The sequence below is a fragment of the Phyllostomus hastatus genome, unplaced genomic scaffold (assembly GCF_019186645.2).
Source record: "Phyllostomus hastatus isolate PE091 unplaced genomic scaffold, TTU_PhHast_1.1 phas_scaffold_755, whole genome shotgun sequence".
Classification (NCBI taxonomy): domain Eukaryota; kingdom Metazoa; phylum Chordata; class Mammalia; order Chiroptera; family Phyllostomidae; genus Phyllostomus; species Phyllostomus hastatus.
Window position 1 is genome coordinate 6,866,216 of NW_025334039.1, and position 15,907 is coordinate 6,882,122.

General features: G+C 35.8%; 1 protein-coding gene across 14 annotated transcripts in view; it reads right to left on the reverse strand.

Moving 5' to 3' along the window:
* Nucleotides 1-15,907, reverse strand: part of MYBPC1 (myosin binding protein C1) — a 79,137-nt gene that overhangs the window by 27,930 nt on the left and 35,300 nt on the right. For all 14 annotated transcript variants that reach the window (XM_045826422.1, XM_045826417.1, XM_045826414.1 and 11 more), the window contains 8 exons: nucleotides 10,445-10,611; nucleotides 8,487-8,619; nucleotides 6,616-6,740; nucleotides 5,577-5,682; nucleotides 4,442-4,608; nucleotides 2,662-2,824; nucleotides 1,622-1,728; nucleotides 1,154-1,287 (listed from right to left, as the gene is read on the reverse strand). In XM_045826422.1, the coding sequence (XP_045682378.1) occupies nucleotides 1,154-1,287; nucleotides 1,622-1,728; nucleotides 2,662-2,824; nucleotides 4,442-4,608; nucleotides 5,577-5,682; nucleotides 6,616-6,740; nucleotides 8,487-8,619; nucleotides 10,445-10,611 (1,102 nt within the window). The remainder of the gene's footprint in view (nucleotides 1-1,153; nucleotides 1,288-1,621; nucleotides 1,729-2,661; nucleotides 2,825-4,441; nucleotides 4,609-5,576; nucleotides 5,683-6,615; nucleotides 6,741-8,486; nucleotides 8,620-10,444; nucleotides 10,612-15,907) is intronic.

Sequence of the window (15,907 nt, forward strand, 5' to 3'; positions counted from 1 at the left end):
ATTTTATTTTAGAGAGAGGGGGAGGGAGGAAGAGAGGGAGAAAAACATCAGTGCATGGTTGGCTTTCATGCACCCCCCACTGGGGACTTGTCCTGCTGCCCAGGCATGTTCTCTGACTGGGAATTGAACCTGTGACCCTTTGGTTTGCAGGCCAGCACTCAACCCACTGAGCAACACCAGTCAGGGTGATGATCAGAGTGATTAATAATAATGGATATTATTAATAAATTAGTTTTAGAACAGATTCAGGTTCACTGCAAAACTGAACAGAAAGTACCAAGTTCTCATATAACCCCTGTCCCCACATATGCACAACCTCCCCCATTATTGGTATTCCATGTCAGAGCAGTACATTTGTTACAACTGATGAACCTACACTAACACATTATTATCACTTAAAGTCCACAGTTTACATGAGGGCTCACTCTTGGTGTTGTATATTTTATGGGTTTTGACAAATCTATAATGACATGTATTCATAATTATAGAATCATATGGAATAGTTTTGCTGCATGTAAAACTTTTTTTTATAGGAAGCCATAGGGGCACATAGGAAACTGGCACTAATCTACTCCAACCTTATTATTCTTCTCCCGACGGTGCCTCAGTCATGCTGGCTTTCTTTTTATTCCTTCAACACATCAAGCTCATTCTCTCCCCCTGTCCTCTGTACTTGCAGTGCCTTCACCTGGAAATCTCTCTTCTCTGATCTTCATGTGATTGGTTCTTGTTATTCAGAGATGCTATTGGCATTCACCAAATGGTCACTTGTTAATCATATTAGCCTATTTTTGTCTTCATAGCACTTATTATTATACTATGCAAAGTAATTATGTCTGCCTATTTATTTAATAATTCATTGTCTCTTCTTCTTGCACCCCATTCTCTGACATTCATTTGAAAGAAAGACGGACTGTTGTTCATCACACATAAAAACATTTGGGGCACATAGTAGGTACTCAAAACTGTGAAGAGTAAATGAATGATTATTACATTTGTCTGAAAATTGGTGATCTTTCTGGGTCAAAATAATGACATTGTTGCTGTATCTTTGTATGTTTGTTTTCTTTCATCTGACTAATGGAGGGCAGGAGGTGGGGTGGGCTCTGTGTGTGTGTGTGTGTGTGTGTGTGTGTGTGTGTACAGAACAAACCTTATCTGCTCTGCTCCAAATGACTTTAGGAGGAGGTTCTCCACTGATGGGAATTTCAAGACGAAGTTTGTTTCCTGCAATTACTGTCACTGTGTTGTCAGCATCAAGACCATCCAGGTTGATTTTAGGAGGATCTGGAATATTAAATATGGCCTTTGTTATCAGACAGTCATTCCCATGTGAATATCTGGGTTAGTACTTGGCTACTGCCAAACCTTGGTAGTAACCAATGTTTTATCTGACCGAAAAAAGTGTAAGAGGAGTTAATTAATGTAGATGGTACCTGGCATCTTGCAAAACTACTTCATCATAAAATTTCTTAAGAATCAACCACTATAATTAGGATTAGTAACAGTTATATATTTTTAATTTAAATATCACATGGTTTTGAATATGTTACAATTCTAAGGAAAGCAAAAACAAAAATAAAAGAACAGAACTCTGCATAGATTTCTTTTATCTACTCACCAATAACATGAACTTTGGCAGGCAAAGTAACAGAGTAGGCGTCTGGTGTGAATACATAATCACCTTCATCCTCAATGAGAGCACTGTCTATCACTAATTTGTGGATTCTAAGGAAATAAGAAAAACATATTTCTAAGACTTTACAAAGATTTAGATTGTATATGTGCCAAACTAAGAAGACACCTGGCTTTTATCTAATTAACTTGTTTCACATGGCCTGGAGAGAGAATAATATGAAATCTTAATTATCTTATTTATTGGTCCATATTAAATATTTATTTTAGGCTATATGGAGTTATCTTTAAAAATACAACCTATTTATGAGGCAAGAGTCTCTAAATTTTTTTCACATAGTATTAAAAAGGCTAAAAGAAGATATCTCACTAATGTCATACTTTAAGATTCAAGACTAAGAATAGGCTTGATTTGGTTTACATACCAAACCTTAGATTAATATTTCTTAACTTTATTGAGGCATAAACCAGTGAAAACCTGATAGACACCATGGATCTTCTCATTGGAGAAATGCAAGTATTTTTGTACACACAGAATTACAACTTCAGAGGATTTATGAGAGCCCCTGAAGTTCGTTCATGATCTCTTTGGAATCCATGGATCCAAATTTGAGAACTCATGCCCTAGATCTTTGCTAGATTCTGGTATATTATGCCACCCCCTCCAAAAAAAATGTGTAGAAAGGTCATGCAACACTCATTGGTTAGGGACAGTTAATCCAGTTTGACCAGTTCCTCAACTAGAATTTAGTATCATTCTTCTAACCTTGTGTTTAGATAGGAAGGAATCAATCAGTGGGTTTTGAATAGACAAAGTGCCATACTATAAGGTGCAGATCCAAGATCACAAGTAGGACATGATGTACAACAGAGAAATCACATGTTCTTGCCATTTGAGAGCAATGAGTCAAACAAATCCTTTCCCTATGACTGCTCTTCAAACATCCTTGCCAAATATGTCATTTAGGAAGTGGGGAAAGTGAAACGGGTACCAGCCCTCACTCAGCGGTCTCCTAGCTTGCTCACCTTCCTTTGTGTACAACCTTTAGACGGTCACCCTCCTGAACAGGTAGCCCATTTTTAGTCCATTTTCCTGTTACATTTTCAGAGATTTCACACTTCAAGCAGATTTCTTTTCCAAGTTTTACAGTCAGATCAGTTAGAGGTGTCAGAATCTTCAGAGGCTTCACTACAGAAACAATAGGTGGTTGTCAGTGCCAGACCCAGTCTAGACAGGCCAAGATGCTGTCATTTCACAATGATACAGTCCGTTTTGCTCTTAATGCTTGTTTTGAAAATGAGAATTTGTTCCTATGCAATTGATATACTAGGGACCAAACTGGAGCAAAACACAAATATTATGTTTGATTACATACAATTTCATTCATGACAAAGATGAGGTGTATCCAGAAAACTATACCCAGCGGGACTGAGCCAGGTAGAATTGCACAACACACACACGCACACACACCCCTCAAACATCTGCCAGCTTCTGGGTTCACCCATGTGATGCAAGCCACATATGCACACCTGAGATCACCATTATCCATCCGACTTCGGATAACCTCTGTCCACCCCTCCACAATGGCTCCCACACTGCAAAACTACTGACACCACTTCTGTAAGCAAATACCAGGTCTTCTTAAAGGTAAAGTATCATATATGTTGTACTATCTATTAATCATTTAACATGTGTAAAACTCTGCTAATGGTTTTTGTTAGGTTCTTATGTTTGTTTTTTTTAAATGTGCTGCTGACGAAATTTTTGAGTGTTGTGCCCATAACCTTATGTTCCCCAGCAGCCCTTTGGTTTTTATTGTGCAACTCTGGCTACCACAGTGATTTTTAGAATTGCATATGTTGTATTTTAGCAGAACTGACTGTAATTGCTTTATTTTTTATTGTTAATGTTATTAGAGGCATAAAATCATGTAATTGCTTTAAATGGATATAAATATCAGATAAAGATCTACCTATGATTAAAAAATATTCTTTGAAAAAAAAACCTCATGGACATAGACAACAGTATGGTGATTGCAGGGGGTGGTGGAGGTGGAAGAGAGTAAATGGGGGATAAATGGTAATGGAAAAATACAATAAAAATAAACTATTAAAATTGTTTGCAAATTGAACAAAACCCCTTTTTTGGTATTAAACTAAAATTTCCCACATCCCATGAAACATGGGAGTATACTGAAATTACTTCTGAATAACTCAGTGATCATATAAATTGCAACTGGACTCAGAAAGAAAGTAAAGAAGCAGGATTTCTGCCCTGTGTGTATTACTGATCTTTTTGTGACGTTCGCTATTTTAATTTTCATGGTTAAGTGAACGGGACAGACTCTGCCATTGAGAACTGACTACAACTAGTGGACATCTGGGGAACTACATTAATTCTCTCATGCCTCTGAAGCACATTAGCAAGTTAGCTCTTAAAATGTTCTCAGCTGAGGCCTGTTAGTGGAGTAACTTCCACCCCACATGTAATCACAGAATCTTGAGTGTTTGTTTAATGAGTAGATAGCAAGTTCACCTGTGAATTAAACGACTGTTATAAAGATTTGATATCATATCTAAGTATTTATTATCTATTTATATGATTTTGAAATTAAAATATTTTTAAACCATGGGTTCTTTTCTCAGAGACCCTGATTGATATGACATAGACACTCAGCTAGAATGGAATTTAATTTTACATATTCAGAACTGCCACAGCTAGAAATCAGATAGACTGAAACTGAATGAACAAATGCAACACCACGAGGAAGCCAACCTGGAAGACATCCAAAGAAGTCTTACGTACGGTCAACAGAGAGTTTAGCGGATGATTGTCCTCCTGTCGTCATTACAGAATACTCCGCGCTGTCGGCCTTGGTTGCCCCTTCTATGATCAAAATGTGTTTTTTGCCCTCCACTTTAACTTTGTATCTTGATTTTGGACCAGGGATGATCTCCTCGCCATTCTTAAACCTGGGTTAAAACAGATTATTAAAAAACTTTGATAAATGACCCTTCAGGAGATAGACCTCATTGGTCTTGTTTTTCCCACATCCCAGTGCCATGCAGAGCGTCGGGCAGGCACCAGACACTCAAGAACTATTTGCTGAATTAGAGAATGTATAAATCAATCTATCCATGAATTACTATTATAACAAATATTGTCTGAAAAACTACATTAAAAGAACATAAGCCCCCTCTTTCCACTCAAGATCAATCAGATGAATATGCTAAGAGTGGGTATTACCCATGTTTGGGGGTTTGAATTACACCGGTGAGAATAACATTTTAGTACATTTTAAACAGAGCTATGATTCTAGATTAGAATGAACAATCTACTCTGTACCAATTAGTAAAGATTCTAGCTGGGAAATTTTCTATACTTCTCAACAGAGCATTTCAATTTAGGATTCTGAATCTTTTAGTCCTTAATTATGAAGTGGCTCAAAGAGAACTTGAGAAAACACCTCCCACCGACAAAACAACAGTTTTTATATTTTAAAGTAATTGGTGATTCTCAGTCTAAAATATTTTTTCAGGTATTATAATAAAATGACTAGGAATAAAATGAAAAAGAAAGTATATTTGCCCATGTAAGTTGCTCACATGGTACAGTGAGAGAGCCTGGTGTAGAGGTGAGGAGCATCTATGGGCTTTGGGGTTAAACAGACCTGGGCAACCTCAAGCCATCCATTTACTATTAGTATGTACCTACTGTATGTATCTACATCATTAAAATACAGATTTATGGATCTTTTTCAGTACCCTAAGTTAAAAAAAACCAGTATCTTAGTATGGTTTTCATTACCATTTCTACTAACACAAAAAAGATTGAGATTCTTTTCATACCTGTAAAACCAATTTCCTCTTCTCCAAACTATGAAGGTACTTTGTGTGTGTGTGTCTATTAAAAATGAACAGACCTCAGAAAAGCTAATTACCATTTTACATTGGCATCATCTTCAGACACCTCACATTCTAATTCCACTCTCTCCCCACAGTAAGCAGTTGTATCTTCCAGCTGTTTGGTCACCATAATTGGAGGCTCTAGAGTGGAAAAAAGAGGGAATCAGAATCATTAAACGTCTAAAACCTGCCTTACAACCCCAAATTTCTCCCCAGATGAAAAACCAATGGTAAGAAAGTATCACGTCACAGAGCTATGGTTAGATGGTGGTAGACAAGAGGTGGGGTCTGTATGAGTTTTCTTGGAAAAATAGATAGCTGACTACCCTGGGGAAATTTTCCCAGTTTCCTAGAACTTTTCAAATCAAATAAATTATTGTTCTAGAGAGAAGACAAAATGGATCAAACATCATATGGGCGGGGGGACGGCAAATAAGATACCAGGTTGAAACATTTCTGATAAAGAAGAACCCTTAAGACTAAAACTCTGACTCAGGTTGTAGATGGCTCAGGTTGGAGAGTGCAGAGTTGTATTAATCAGTGGGCCTCACAGACACAAGAAAAAGTCATGCCTGGCTTCACTGACATCCTCTGGCTCTTTTCACAATGTCTTAGTAACTAATAGTCTATAGAGTTCTCAGAGCCAGCCACTGATGCCCCCTCAGTTATGAAACTGGTTTCAACAGAAATCGATCTGTGATCAGCTGAGTGTGTGAGATGAGGATTAGTCTGTAGACTTCACTGGGTTTCAGAAGTTATAGCTAGAGCACTTATACTGTAAAACACTGCTTGCTTGAGTCAAAACCTCCAGGCTGTTTTACTCAGCAGATTTTTTTTCTTCCCTTTGGCTCTTCTAGTCTCCAACAAACCTGAAGATTAATTAGGATGCACATTAGCTGTCCACATTAATATGCAATGTGGAGCCAGTTGAACCTCCAAAGTAAACCATGTCTAGAGATGCTACTGGCTCTGCTCTGGAGCCAAGAGCTCACCTCACACTTCTTCTTAATGATTACCCCTGGGAGATGGACAGCCATCAGCTCTTAATGACTGCAGTAAGGGATTTCACTCTACCTCTCACGAAGAGCTCAGTGGAACATTTCTCATCACCAGCTGTCACATAATACTCCGAATCATCTGTTAGCTGGCAGTTATTGATAAACATGATTCTTTCACATCCTTTATGTTCAAAGATGTATCTATTTTAAATAGGAGGAAGATAAAGAATCCATTAACTTGATTTTATTTTCTTTATTACCAGAAAATTTGGCTTATAATTTAGTAATGCTTGAGACACAGGGATATAATTTTGATCTGTCATTTATGTAACATATTTTACATAGTTTAATGGACATCAAACATGAAACCAATTTTTATCTTTGAACTACAATTGTGTAATTCACGTGCATCCTTATACATCAATATTTAATTTCAGTTACTCTTTTCTTTTTTTAAGATTTTACTTATTTTTAGAGAGAAGGGAAGGGAGGGAGAATGACAGGGAGAGATACTTCAATATGTGGTTACCTCTCGTGTGTCCACTGCTGGGGACCTGGCCCACAACACAGCCATGTGCCCTGACTAGGAATTGAACCAGTGACTTTTGGTTCACAGGCCAGCACTCAATCCACTAAACCACACAAGCCAGTTATTTTCTTTTACACAACATTTTTATTTCAAATATATATCAAGACACATGTGTTTTCTATTAATTTTTTAACACAGTTTTGGGAAATAGGGTTGGCTGAGGTTGTCAGAGAGACTGTCAATTCTGTACATTTTTAGAAAATGACCAATTTATCCACTTCATAGAGGGACTGAGACTTGATGTTGTTCCCTGATTTCTTGATTCGACTCCTTGCCCAGCCCAGTCACACAGATTTTGGGGGGCAAATAAATTATTATAATTTAAGCAATAAAATGATCTTAGTACATAATCATTAATATAGACAGTAATTCTATAGAATGTGATATTCTCTTAAATGAGTTTAAGAACTCGTGTTATCATATCACAGTCACCATCACTAAGAAAGAACTTGGGTATCTGGAATTAAAAAAGAACTAAAAGCCAAGAAGTTTGTGAAATTTAATTATTTGTGACTTGGCTTATAGATGGGTGTATCGGGGCATTATAATAGGGTACAGAAAAAGATTTCATTTGGAAAACTCTCAAACTGAAGATTTTAAGAATAAAACACTGAACATTTTCTAGATAAAGATAACCAAGTAAAATTATGTTTTTGGTAAATTCAGGCCACCTTCAAGAGATGTTTACCAGGTATAAACATTATCATCGCAAAGTCACTCTGTAGGCATGTTCGCATTTAGAAATTGGAAACTACCTAATTGTACTACAGAGTGACAGATTTTCAGGATTAAAGTCTTTTGTAAATGTTTGCATGGCTCCTGTTAACTTACAAAAATATATTGCAGTTGAAAATCTCTCATGCTGAGAAGGATCTCTTTAAAGCAGTTTCATAATAGACTAGCGATACCATCAGGTATCAGGGATTAGTCTTGCTCCTCCATTTGGGAGACAGCCAAGCAATAATAAAACACAGGCTTTAGTGCTACTCTGGAAAAACAAAAGTTATCTAATTATAGTGCGACTTCTAGCCAGTGTATCAAATATCTATTTCAAAGTTTTATTTTAAAAAATTGAGAGAAGTTTGGTAATGCTCTGAAATAATCATATATAACCTATAGTGACACAAAGCCATAATTGAGAATCACCTGAAATTATCTGTATATAATTAAAATATAAAACAAGGATTAACTTGTATAATGCTATAATTTTAATGGTTCTAAAATACATAAAAAGTTTTTACTCTATGATTTTGCATTACAAAGGTTTAACTAAAAAGTTGTTTTATTCATAGAAAATTAAGTCAAACTACTATTTGATTTTATATAATTATCACCAATTATGTGCAAAGCTCACTTACTTTGTACTGGGTCGAATTTCTTGACCATTTTTATACCATTTCACCTCCAACTTTGGGTCTGCCAATTCCACAACAAACCTTACCCTGCCTCCTTTATCAATCTGATATGCAGGATCAAGAATTTTTGCAAAAGCTAGTAGAGGGAAGAAGCAAAACTATGTTAATATGCATTTATATAAGCTATGAATTTAAACAGTCAATATATATGTAAGAACCCAAAACAAAATGAAAAATTGAGACTCAGGATAAAAAAATTAGAAATCTTCTAAATTATCCTTTATATTTTAGAATTCTGTGTTGTTTTATGTACATTAAAATGGTTTAAAAATTAAAGAGAATATACATGTTTTTGGAAGAAACCATAAGAAAAGAATTATTGAAAGAAGCCTCAAAAAAAAAGAAGCTTCAAAAATGATTGTCCTAACCTTCAGGGAATGTATAAATAACATAAAGCATCCAAATGAAATTAAACTTGAAGAACATGCTTATCCTTTTAGCATAATTACTGTCAGGATTATTGGTATTACATTTGTATGTCTTCTATGTTACAAATAATTTTTTTAATCACAGACTTTATGAGCTAAATTCAATGACTCATAAGATTAAATTGAATGCCTTTGACTAATTGAAATGGGCTTATCAGATATTTTTGCATTGTGGATACTTGCCCAAATAGTGGCACATTTAAAATACCCCATATAGTTAGGAACTCAGGATTTCAAAATTTTTTTAAATAACATAGAACATAGTGGTTTAAAAAAATGTTGCCTTTGAAAGGCCCTAAACAAAGACAGTTAACTTCTTTTTTAATTTCATATTTTTCTCTGATTTTAAAGATAATGATTCTCATTTAGACAGTCTGTAAAACACCTACAAGTGTGGAATGCCTCATGAAAATGTCATGCTTGCATTTCCATCATCCCAACTGTATTATACTACTGCTTAAACAAGCTCACGTCTTCATATTTTAACAAGATAAAATAAATACTAGCTTTAAAAAAGTTGTCTATCACAAACCTCCAGACATCAATTCAGAACTCAGAATAAGAAGACCCATGTGGGGGAAAGAGACATTGTTTGGCTCTGCACTTTAGAATCCACAGGTCTGTGACTCAAACACCTCTCAGAGATAAAACTTCGGGAGTCTGAGAGAATGGAATCTGAGAATGGTGGAAAAACAAGCCACTTCTACGTTTCTCTGAGATCATTTCTCAACCAGTTTACAGGGTGGTTTAGAAATAAAGGGCAGATTTTTAAAACGAGGTGGTGAGATTTTTCAAAATTCTGTTTGAACATTAACAGTCAAAAAACAGTAATAGGATTGATATGTTAACCTGATGTGTCATAAAACCGTTACTGACGATGATCAAGTATAGGAAACTCTCAAGAGCTAATAATCAATTTTAAATGTATTCCTTTCTTTCTTTTTCAATGTCAACATCTTAAAGTGGTTTTTTTAAAGGTATTTTAAACCACAACGAACTACATCAATTTTAGATCCCCAGGGAGCAGCATAGCTATTTCACAAAACATTTTGATAACTTTATTGGGGGTGAAAAGTGAATTCCTCCACACACCATCAAAATGGGTGCAAGAATATGATGGTAAAATAAAGAGAAAGGAGTCAAGAATTCGAGAGAGAGGGAGATGTGGAAGCTGGAGAAAGGGGTCATTGAAAAATTACCAGTGACAATGGGAATAGTTAATACTCCATTATATGCCGTATTGGTAGTCATTTAATATAATTCTTCCGTTACCTTAAACCTTCAGTAGCTTGTCTGCTACCTGAGCAGCCAGCGCTGTGCGGGTCAGTGAGCTATTTCACTTGAAGCCAAAGGTAACTAAGACAACCGTAACTCCCGCATATCCCACCCCAAACCCAGGGAAGGAGAGGAAGGATCCCCAGCAGGGGTTTCACAGTTTGGTCTTCCGCGGCCACGCCCTCCGGGCGGACTCACCTGCACTCTTCTTCTCCACCCTGCGCATGCGCTTTAGCCGCTTGAGCATGCCGCGCAGGTCGGTGATGCCGTACTGGAAGGCGATCTTCTCGTACTCGTTGGGGTTCGCATTTTTCAGCAGCTCCCACACGTCTATCTCAGGTTCTTCTTCCTGTTGCTTCACTTCCCTAACCGGGGAGAACCATTGCCTAGTTTAGCAGCCGCCCACTGGCGCTTAAAGACCGGAAAGGTCGGGTTACTCTATGGATGCTTCGGTTCAGTGCTGCAAGTTCTGTTTAGTGTCTGAGTGCTTAAGCTGAGAAGAAAGTCTCTTGGCTTTCCTTGAAGTCTCAGGGAAGCTTCCAGATAATTAAAGATCAGACACGTGCACTTATGTTAACACTCGTTTTCCGGGTGAAAAGCACAACATAAAGGGGAGTGGAGGCTGTTGGGAACTAGCCTGAGATATGTTTTCTTATTGTCAACTTAAAAGTCTGGGAGGTGAGATTTTGAGGAACTGAAGACCAGTTTTCATCTAGGATATGGGTACTGAAAAAGTTTTGAAAAGTAAATTAAGAACTAGAAGTTTTAAATATTGGTCTATGAAAGAAAAAGTCTCTCACGGGTGTACAAACTCTGCATAGCTATCTATATATGGGGACAGTACACGTACAGCACACACATCTTTGGACTTTGCAAATTGGACGTTTCTTACCACATTAGTAACTGTGTACGTTAACCAGTTTCGGCTGTTTTTGTGCAAAAATATTTAAAACTGCCACAGAGGGTTTTTTGGTTGGTTTGTTTTTCACATGATTTTTGTGGATACATATGTTTTTTAAAGAATTTTTTTCTAAATTGTCTGTGGAAAAGGAGAATGAGGCCAAATTTTTTTTCATTTGAAAGTACTGTTTTGAAATTTTTAGGGAGCAGTTTTGGCATAGTCATAAAGATATACAAGTTAAACTTTAAAGCAAATGGTCAAGGGTTATATGAACAAGGGGATAGTAGCTTCCTAGTGTAATTATCAAAATTCTGACCCCAAATTTCGATTACTGACTAAAGAACATACAGAAGATGTAAAGAACCTACATAGCTAAAAAAAATGACAAGATTTAAAGTACACTTGTCCACCCTTATTTTAAAGCGAAAAACATGAAACAAAAACTCAGGAATAAGCACTCTTTAGGAAAAGATACTTAGTGTAAATGCAAAATATAATTTAAATTGATTTCCTTCACTGGCTAAATAGTCCTGATTTTGTTTAAGCTTAATTGACTGTTTTTTTATGAGATTAATTTGTAAATATTACAGTGGCTACTTACTGTGAATAGTGCTGGTTTGGATATAATTTTCCAGGAACACTGGTCAACACATCTTAAACATCATTGTGAAAACAGACTCATGCTATCATGTTAGCAAGTGATGGGTTACATATGTTTGCATTGTCACGTGAATTACACCTGTTCCAGTTTCTTGAGGAAATACTGGATTGCAATCAGGGGGAGTGGGAGGAGAATATAAATATTACTACAGAGTTTAGGGTGACATTAGGCAAAGATGACTTCTGCATATCTAATTTCCATTGTCATGTAAGTCTTTTAGCCCAGCAGCAGAGGATGTTGAGGCTAATCTGGAAAGTGGAAGGAAGCGACAGGTCACTGGTCCACCAGCAACTTTCATGGAAAGCACTCGACAACACCATTAGAAAGATGTGCCTCTTAAAAACCCAAGACATTGGAAAGAGACTTGACTTGGGATGGTGAACACACAATGCAGTGTACACATAATGTGTTGTGGAATTGTGCACCAATGTCTCCCCAATAAATTCAATAAAAAGGAAGAAACTCAAGACGCAAGTATTATCTTCATCTCACTGAAATAACAACACCTTCTATTAACAGGAAATTAAAATGTTTGAGAAAACTATGAGAGTTGGGATATTCGTAATCATTTACCAGATCTACTAAATCTACTGCCTGAAAACAGTCTAAATTTCAAATACATTTTTTAAATATTTTGCAGGAAGTCTTGGAGAACTGCAATCAAAATGTGTATGGATGTACATATGTACATATTCTCTGTGGGTGTTTCCTCAATCCACTTTATTAGTGGTCTATTTTTGTCACATTCCAGCGTTGGTATAAGTCCCTAAACTGTAATATTATGCCATTATACATGGTTTTAAATTTGCATTTCAGCCAAGAAGAATTAGACTCATATTTTAAGTATCCTTTTGACACTGGTAAAAGGACTGAAAGACATTAAACTAGATTAAAATAGCTAAAAAGAGGCACAAGTCAAACTCTGAGGTGTAATTAGATCTATGAGGTGACTATATGATGGAAGGTAGTAATAAAGGTCATTTTCAGTGTAATTGGTGAAGTTTTGTTGGTAGATTCATAAAACCGATCATCCTCGCCATTTGCAGGGTGGTGTTTCATTAAGACACCAAAATATACCTCATTCTACCACATTCTTAATTTCATCAGATTTTGTGTATGAATAATGATGGCCTCTTGCCTATTCCTTGCCTTTCTCTCCATCATTTAACTGGATCCCAGATTGCAAGATTGGAGTATTCCTCATTTTGTACTGGAATATGAGATCAAGGTTCCCATCTGCAGCATTTCTTTAACTCATCCAGAACATTATCTTTTCTTAACATATCTGGCTGCAGATGGCCTTACCTGCATGGCTACATTAATTTACAGTAGGGAGAAAAATTCTAATTTCTAAAGGCGTTTCTGATTCCTTCTAAGCACTGGGATTGACCTATATAACATTCAAAGTGTTCTCATCTACATCAAAATTTCTATAACTTGACGATTCTGGTGAAGTGCAAAGAAGTTATAAAAATTTTATGTAGAATAAACCTTTCAAGTACTTATATAGGTCAAATCCCATAACAAGACGCTACCCAAAAGATTTACTAGGATCTAGTTAATATCTCTTTGAAATATGCTGGATTTGTCCAGGGCAAGGATATCTTTAGTTGTCTCGAGCTGTTGGTTGTAATGATATTTATTCAGATAGGGATTTTGCCACAGATTCTCAAGAGAGTAGAAATAGTAACCACGTGTCATTACCACAATGAAAACATATGCAATTCACAAATTAGTAGGAAAACACAATGATTTCTAAAGTTATATTGGTGGATTAGTGTAGTATATTAAATGAATACAGTCTTACGTTAACAGCAACCTATTTATGAGTCAAAGTCCTGATTAGGGGATGTAAGAAAATGAGAACAGGAGACACGTTGGCTGCCCATGTTTCCTAGCAATTTTTTTCTTTTGTCATTTTCACCATTAACCAGGTGATTTGTTTTACTCTGCAAGCTACTGGTAGAACTAGTCTATTCTTTCCTTCTTTCTTTTACCTTTTAAATCACAGTATGGCATTTAAAAGTTTGTACCACATTTTGATTGATTGATTGATTGACACACGTATGAGTGTATTTTGTTTCTTTTCAAGGGAAAAATGCCACACTTTTGATGGAAGTGTGTATTTGACACCTACTGCAAGCCATGACTTTTGCATTTAATTCTCACAGTAATTCTATCACATAGTTTTTATTCTCCACATTTACAGATATGGAAACTAAGTCTCAGAGAGGAACTTATAATTTGACCAAAGTCATATAATTTGTAAATGGCAAAGCTGAGACTCAAATCCACGTTTTACCACTATTGTTTCCTTCCCACAAATACGTGTCCATCCCTTTCTGTATGCCTACCCCCGGAAGACACTGGATTTCTTTTCCTCACATTACATGTAGCATTGTATGCTACACACATAAACAACGTTTAGTATTTTCCTGGTTTAGTAAATGACCGTGGGGGGAAAAACATTCTCGTTTTCTTAAGTGTCAATTTGTATTATAAGTTGAAGTGTCAGTTTCTGAGGCTGATTCTGAATGGTATTTCTTGTATAGAGTCACAGGAAGTGAGCTGTCTCAGAAAAGGGAAACTTGGGATCAGGCCCCTGCTCTGTCTCTAACTAGTTGTGTGACTTGGGGCAAGTCAGTCAACATTTCTGGTCTCTAGTTTCTCACCTGTAGAATGAGGAAGAGTGAGGCCCACTTAAGATCACTTCATTGCTTTAAATAAATTTGACGAATTAATAAATATTATTGGGACTAATGATTATTTGAAATGTCTAAAGGAGGAAAGACGATTTGATTTGGCCAAGGTCTATCGACTGGCTAAATTCCATTGGCAATTAATAAATTACACCTATTAATATTTCTGTTCTCAACCTAAGTGTTTAGAGCTGGATGAGTTATTCATTCATTGAAAATTGAATTATGGCATTTGACTAAACTGAGAATAGCAAGCCCAGTTGTCTCTACTTATCATTTGATGTCGAGCAAATTTATACTTGTGTTCCTTTAATAACCATAGCAAGCATTAAAAGGAATAAAAAGTGAACCTGGAGCGTTAAATGAAAATTAATATTAATATTATTTATCATTAATTTAGAATTGTAGTTTTACTATTTATTCAGAAATTTACTAGATAAACACAGTCCCAGCAAAAATCAATTTCTTTTTGTTGTTTCTGCACTAAATATCTGGATATGTTTAACTTATATATAACAAATATAATATCACATATGATGTGATTATATATAAGCAACTATATGGACAGAAATCCTATAAAATGATATATGCTGAAAAATTGTAATAAAATTATAGAAATTTTATTGCAAGAGAGAACAATGTTAAAGGGTGTGAGTGATAATACTAAATGTTTATTTCCATTTTACTACCATAGTTTATCTGTTCTAAAATGCACATTTTTATTAACATTTTAAACTTCTCTGGAAGAAGGATGTATTTATAATCAATAGTTTGTCATAATAAACTTTTTGTAGCAATTTTTATTGCTCAGTGGTTTATGAAATACAGTATACCTTAAAATTAATGGTGTCTTAAATTCGATGAAATACAGTGAACCATAAATGCTATATTAAAGTAGGTCTGCCTTTAAAATACAGGGTCTGGCAAAAATAATGCCCCTCTTTTTTACTGCAAAATCTTTTATTACAAAATCATAAGCATGTAATTCTGTAACATAACTATCACACTCAAGCACACCATATGACATTTTAGGTGATATGTGCAAATTAAAACTGTAAATTATTACACCCATATTATTAACCTACCAACCACACTCAAGCAGGCCTTATTTCTGCCGGACCCCTGTATATTTGCAGAGGTGTCTACCAAAATTGTGAAATTGATTTTTCAGGAAAATGGAGCTTTTGTTTATTCAATCATCACAGGGAATCAATTGAAATGAGAGAATGGAGATGTTTTTAGGTATTCAAATCTTTTGTCTCAGGTTTCAATTTCTTCATCCCCAACTAAGAAAATATGCAAAGACTCATAAAACATTTAGGAAGAAAATGTAAAAGCGTCAGTTAACATCTTAAACGGATTAGTATGCTGTTGTTTCTCTCTCTTTCTTAGTTGACTCT